At 44.4% G+C, this 5495-nt stretch overlaps 1 protein-coding gene and 1 pseudogene across 8 annotated transcripts; one reads left to right on the forward strand and one right to left on the reverse strand.

The window, feature by feature from the left end:
• Positions 1–1092: 1092 nt before the first annotated feature.
• On the reverse strand, positions 1093–1706 carry LOC110674617 (annotated as a pseudogene).
• Positions 1707–3088: 1382 nt separating this feature from the next.
• Positions 3089–5449, forward strand: LOC5574618 (aprataxin and PNK-like factor). Of its 8 annotated transcripts, none has more exons than XM_021857680.1 (3): positions 3089–3365; positions 3460–4276; positions 4452–4638. In XM_021857680.1, exons 1-3 carry the CDS (start codon positions 3270–3272, stop codon positions 4574–4576), a joined length of 1038 nt encoding a protein of 345 aa, XP_021713372.1. In that variant the 5' UTR covers positions 3089–3269; the 3' UTR covers positions 4577–4638. The 8 variants fall into 8 exon arrangements, with proteins under 8 accessions (XP_021713372.1, XP_021713371.1, XP_021713376.1 ...); XM_021857679.1 differs by lacking the exon at positions 4452–4638 and adding an exon at positions 5067–5449 and having other exon boundaries at positions 3090–3365; XM_021857684.1 differs by having other exon boundaries at positions 3090–3365; positions 4403–4638.
• Positions 5450–5495: the final 46 nt, after the last annotated feature.

Consider the following 5495-nt stretch of genomic DNA (forward strand, 5'->3'; position numbering starts at 1 on the left):
ATGGATTCCTGGTGGAATCCCATGGATTCCTGGTGGAATCCCATGGATTCCTGGTGGAATCCCATGGATTCCTGGTGGAATCCCATGGATTCCTGGTGGAATCCCATGGATTCCTGGTGGAATCCCATGGATTCCTGGTGGAATCCCATGGATTCCTGGTGGAATCCCATGGATTCCTGTTGGAATCCCAAGGATTCCTGTTGGAATCCCAGTACTCTCCGAAATCGATAAATTCTACCGAGGAATCGAATATTTCATAAACTTCTATCGGATTTCCAATAATAGACCATTTCCGTCAGATCTAACCCCCAGTTTAAGTATTTTTCTTCGAAAGACAATCATTTATAATGAATATATACGCTTTCAGATTTTGTTTATATGCACTCCTGATTTTCTTATAAATTTTTAAAAACGTGGATACTCACCACAGTTTTGAAAATAACTCGAGATGCGGTACAGTTTGTTCAACCCTATGGGTATACAGCGTGGTGATTTTGGATCTCACCCCTGCATTGGGATGTTTATTTACATTTGGAAACGTCAAACCAGATCTGCGATCAGAATGACTGAGATCTCGATCAGGGTGCCCCGGACCAAAACTAACCTCAAATAACTTTCTTTGCTAACCTTAATTTTGCGTTTTATCGGTCGGATCTCAATTTTTGCTGGAAGCAGAGGAATGATATGGAAAAAAATGCAAATGTAGAATACTAAGAATCAATTTGTCCACCCTTTCCTCTAAACTATAACACTGAGAATCGTCTTCCAGCAGGAAAAAATAACATTTCCCTCTACAGATTCAAAATTCCCGAAATAAAAAACAAAACTATCATTCACCCAATAGTTACAGTAATCGCTATTTTTCATTATAAACGACTTCCGATATCATTATTTTTGATATTCATGCCGACAAATGCCTTATCAAACTGTTGGCTGATGATCCGGAAGCTTCCCGCCTTGAGTGAGCAATCTTCCGGACCATTCAAACTTCGGCGGCAGAAAAAGATCACGCACGACATCTATTCTATTTGAACTCAGCAGAACCTTGTAACGTTCGACGGTTGCGGGAGAAGACAAAAATTTATCAGGTGGTCACGATGGTCAACATTCTGCAGCAGAGGAGGAACCCTGGAAGGTACTTCCGAAAAAAAAACTCGATTTCATATCCATCCTTTATTTATCCTTTGGTGAAGAATTTGCGGATTTGCTGTTACACCCGGTACTATATCAGACCGGACATTATAAATCAGCCACTCTCCCGTCTCAATCCCGAACGGAAACCGCTCCCATCAGCGAACTTATCGAAATCTGCTGGTTTCGCGTTCGGATTCCAGCAGCGTCAGGATTTCACCTTCGCGAGCCGGGTCCTTGGCGTTGCGGATGATCCGACAGTTCTGCTCGCTGAAAATTTCACTTTCGCCTGGCTCACTGACCCTGGGAACCGGTGCGGCCGAGAAAATTGATAAGTTGAGCCAAAACTACAGTCTTATCCATGGTTTTGTTTTTTTTTTGCACATATGTGGCCACTAGTAAAACAAAACGGCAAACAAGGATGATAACGATCTTGTGAAGTGAGATGCCCATATGATGAAAGAAAACATAAACAAAAATCATCTGTCATACCAGCTGATCAAAAACTCACCACAACGTGATGGCAAAATCATAAGGGAAAAAGGGGTCTCCGTTTTTTTCGGGGTGAATTAAATTCTAGGGGACCTAGGTGAAGTAACGTGCCGCCAGTTTTTCATTGTTTTTCAATAGTTAGAGGCTCCAAAACATATCGGTTCCTTAGGAAAGTTTGTTCAGTAAATTGACAGAAAGCATATAAGTCAATAAAAAAATTTCACGGAAATGGTCTATTGCATCAGATTGCTAGTATTCTTATCAAAATCTTTAAGTTTTACCCGAATTCCCAAAATATTTGTAATTTCTACTACATACGCATCAGATTTCCAAAACTCCCACAAAAATTTAATATCTCGACACCGAATGCTTGAATTCAAATTGAATAGCAGCGCAACTATCGCGCAGCTAAATTTGCTCACCCAATGCTTTCCGAAAGTAGCGCTGTCTTTTTGCTACCCCGGTTAGCAGCGCCCGGCACGGATCAGCGTAATGATACTGTGCTATGTAATTTAGTTTAGTCGCACACCGTTACGGTTGCTCTAATAGATATTCCAGTAGATTTCCAAAAAATTCCAGCCTGAAATGATCACCATAATTTTCACAACCCAATATGTTGACCCAAAAGGCAACGACCGGTACGGAAACGAGTCATACTAAATATAGTAGCGACCAGTGTGAGAATGAGTGACTAAACTAAAATGACAGCTCTGTGGGTGATCATTTTACCCACCGGAATAGTCGCCCCCGTTAAAGATGCTCTTAATGAGTATTCGGCAGGAACTTCAAAACATGGGTATTTTTCACCCTTGATATATTTTGTAAAAAGGGGTAAAAAACCCCCATATTTTTTGCTAATTTCGTTCTGGATTTAGGTTCAAGTTTCAAGAATCGAATTGGAAGAATCTCAGGCAAATAAACATAAAACATTGCATATTTATTATTTCACAAGCCAATATATACATCATCACAATAAAATATCAATTTAAAATTTGTAAGATCCGATCATAGATGCTCCAACTGACTGACATTGAACAACGGCTCCGGAAATTGCCACATCCATAGCCGCCTTCAGTGGAATTCATACAAGGAAAACAATAACAAATTCATGTTATGTGGGTGTATTCGTTTGGCTCACAACGCTGCTAGGCATCCCGCTGTTTGAGTGTTGAAATGCATCAGCATTTGCTGCCTGGCATGGCCCGCGTTTCGACCTGTGCTGTTTGGGCCGGCCCGCCCTAGAGATGATTGTTAGGCGAGCTTTGTTTGTAGTTGACAGCCGTACACCCACCCTGATTATCACAGTCCGATTACTGCTTCGCGTTGAAAAATGGGTTAACTACTCGCGTTACAAAAATTGTTGCACCTTAAAATTAAAGGGATCGGCCACCAAGTCGAATGTCCTTCGACCGACGTCCGATTTATTCGTTTGTGTCATTCGTGTTTTTTCGTGACGACGCGCCGCTCTCATTCATAATCGGAAAGTGCGCCATTCGTTACGAAAACATAAACATAACAAGATTTGTGCGTTGAATTTTGAAATTGCTGCAGTTTTTAGTGCGTTTATCCGAGCTTCTCTGTTAATTCGGTGTTGAAATGTTGTTCGTTGTAGTGTAAATTTTGTCAATTCAAGTTAAGCTTTTGAAATGGCCATCCAGCTGGTTCTGTTCGACTGTGAGAAGCAGGAGGAAATTACGGTGGCCTCAACTGAGATCGTCATCGGGAGGGATTCGATTTTACAGGTTGGTACTCGGGGTGACTCATTAATGCACAAATTCAATCATTACCTCGATTTTCCTGTACATTCACGGGCGGTTCTTTCACTTTTTCACGCAGTGTGACGACAAGCGCATCTCGCGGCAGCACGGCATTATAAAACACGATGGAGCACTGGCCGGGCGCAGCATTCAGATCACGTCCACTCACGCGAACCCAATCTTCCTCCGGACTTCGGATCAGGTTCTGAACATCCTGACGAAGGATTTGACCGCAACGCTGCGGCACGGCGAAAGGTTTGCCCTTCTACCGGATCAGTATTGGTTCGAGGTGAGATTTCGGGATACGGACACGGAAGAGCCGGTCAGTAGCAGTTCGGTTGGAGTTCCGGAAGAGGCAACGGCAGCTGGAGGAGAGGAAGGTGCTACAGGAGGATCGATACGGGTTCGAACGATGGAGGAGGTCAATAGCGCAGTTGCCGCGGAGGAAGCACGGGTACTTCCGGATTGGATAGGAGGATCTGGTGGCGGAGAGAAGAGGAAGAACGGAGATGATTCGGAGGCTGATAGTTCAAAGAAAGCAAGAAGCGAGGAAGAACCGGTTAAGGTCGATCCGGACTCTGGGGAAGCAAGCACATCCCAGGGGAAGCCCACATCATCAGAAGACCCGGAAGTTAAACCGGAGATCAAGAAGGAAACGGCAGACAGTACCAGTTCCCCGTTGAGGCCTTCGTGTGAGTTTGGAGTTCGTTGCTACAGACGCACCTTGGAGCACAGGACACAATTTGCCCACCCGAATGACAGTGACTACCGGAGGCCGACGTTCCCTCCGGCACCGAGTGACGCTCCCCACTGTCCTTACGGGGCATCCTGCTATCGACGCAATCCGCAACACTTCCGGGACTTTCAGCATCCCGATTCAAGTGAGTATAGACGAGGTATGTGGTCGATGTCATGCTCTCATTTCACCCCGGTTCTAAAATCGTTCCCCGGCCATTTGTCATCCCGAAGCACCCGATTGGAACTCATGTTGGCTTTTGCTTGTCTGTCACTCTTAATCGTAGCTCTTCTGGTCAAGTTAAGTAGGTTACAGAGTTCTTTACTTTGCGATAGCAGTTCGGTACGTGGCGGCCATTCGAAGGATTCCCTCGGAAGATTCTGAAGATGGTGGTTCGGATCGTCCCAAGCGTATTACCAAACAACCCGCTCGACTGAGCGATTACGTTATCTACAAGTAGTTTATTTCCTTTCGAATGTTATCAGTATGATTCCCATAAATATAACTTACCTATTGATTAGATTAGCTTACGTTTCTCTGAGAAAGAAATGGCCAGCTCAGAATTCCAATCGAGCTTGACGGAATTGCCAGGGCTGGTAGCGGCTGAGCATCTTAAAAATCTCGCGTGACAATTCAAAAGAGCCAGATAGTTGATTCTGAGAAAATTCAATGTGAATATTGTTCACCATATTTTTAATTATTTCTTAGTATTGAAATCAATCAATGTGATTTGTTGCTCGTTGAGTGACGATTTGCTATTACTACACGTCGATAACCGATTTTATACTGAAAACTGCCATAAATGTGGAAACAAATCAAGCGTGTTTTTAAAGTCTTGCATTGAAATAGTGATCAAGCCTCTGAAGATAGATCTGCTCCCAGCCCTGTTAAATTACCCGATCATTATCACGTGTGTTGATCGATGCTTCAAAATAGATCTCTATTTCCAGCCACCGTCGTCACACCAGCGGCAGTGATCGTAACGAACCAGCAGAATCCTGCCGGAGCCAATCAACGGAACAACGATCTCAACGTGCGAAGGCATCGTCGTCGCTTGGCTCGGGACCTTGTGATAGCGGCCATGGCTGACCCGAACCTGTTCGACGATGATAGCGACGAGCTGGACGAAGACGATCTGTTTGGGGACGGAGATGATTCCGACGAGTACCTGCCGGGAAGAGGAGGGGGAAATTCCGACGAAGACGACGACGACGATGACAGCCCTGAACTCGCAGAAGACGAGAATGAAGAGTAGCTGTGGGGTGGACTCAGGTAACCGTTGGGAATCGGGGAGGGGAGAATAAATCTTGCGCCATTGTACCTTTGAACTTAAGTTGGATTTCGGGGCTTGTTTTTTTGAGGTTAAAGAAATCCATTGC

This window comes from Aedes aegypti, chromosome 1 (assembly GCF_002204515.2).
Source record: "Aedes aegypti strain LVP_AGWG chromosome 1, AaegL5.0 Primary Assembly, whole genome shotgun sequence".
Classification (NCBI taxonomy): domain Eukaryota; kingdom Metazoa; phylum Arthropoda; class Insecta; order Diptera; family Culicidae; genus Aedes; species Aedes aegypti.

What these genes read in the sequence shown, in the direction of transcription:
- LOC5574618 (XM_021857679.1), top strand. Translation starts at nt 3,270, where the DNA reads ATGGCCATCCAGCTGGTTCTGTTCGACTGTGAGAAGCAGGAGGAAATT. An exon ending in GGAGGGATTCGATTTTACAG is followed by an intron (nt 3,366 to 3,459) that starts GTTGGTACTCGG and finishes TTTTTCACGCAG; the next exon opens with TGTGACGACAAGCGCATCTC. An exon ending in TTCAAGTGAGTATAGACGAG is followed by an intron (nt 4,277 to 5,066) that starts GTATGTGGTCGA and finishes CTCTATTTCCAG; the next exon opens with CCACCGTCGTCACACCAGCG.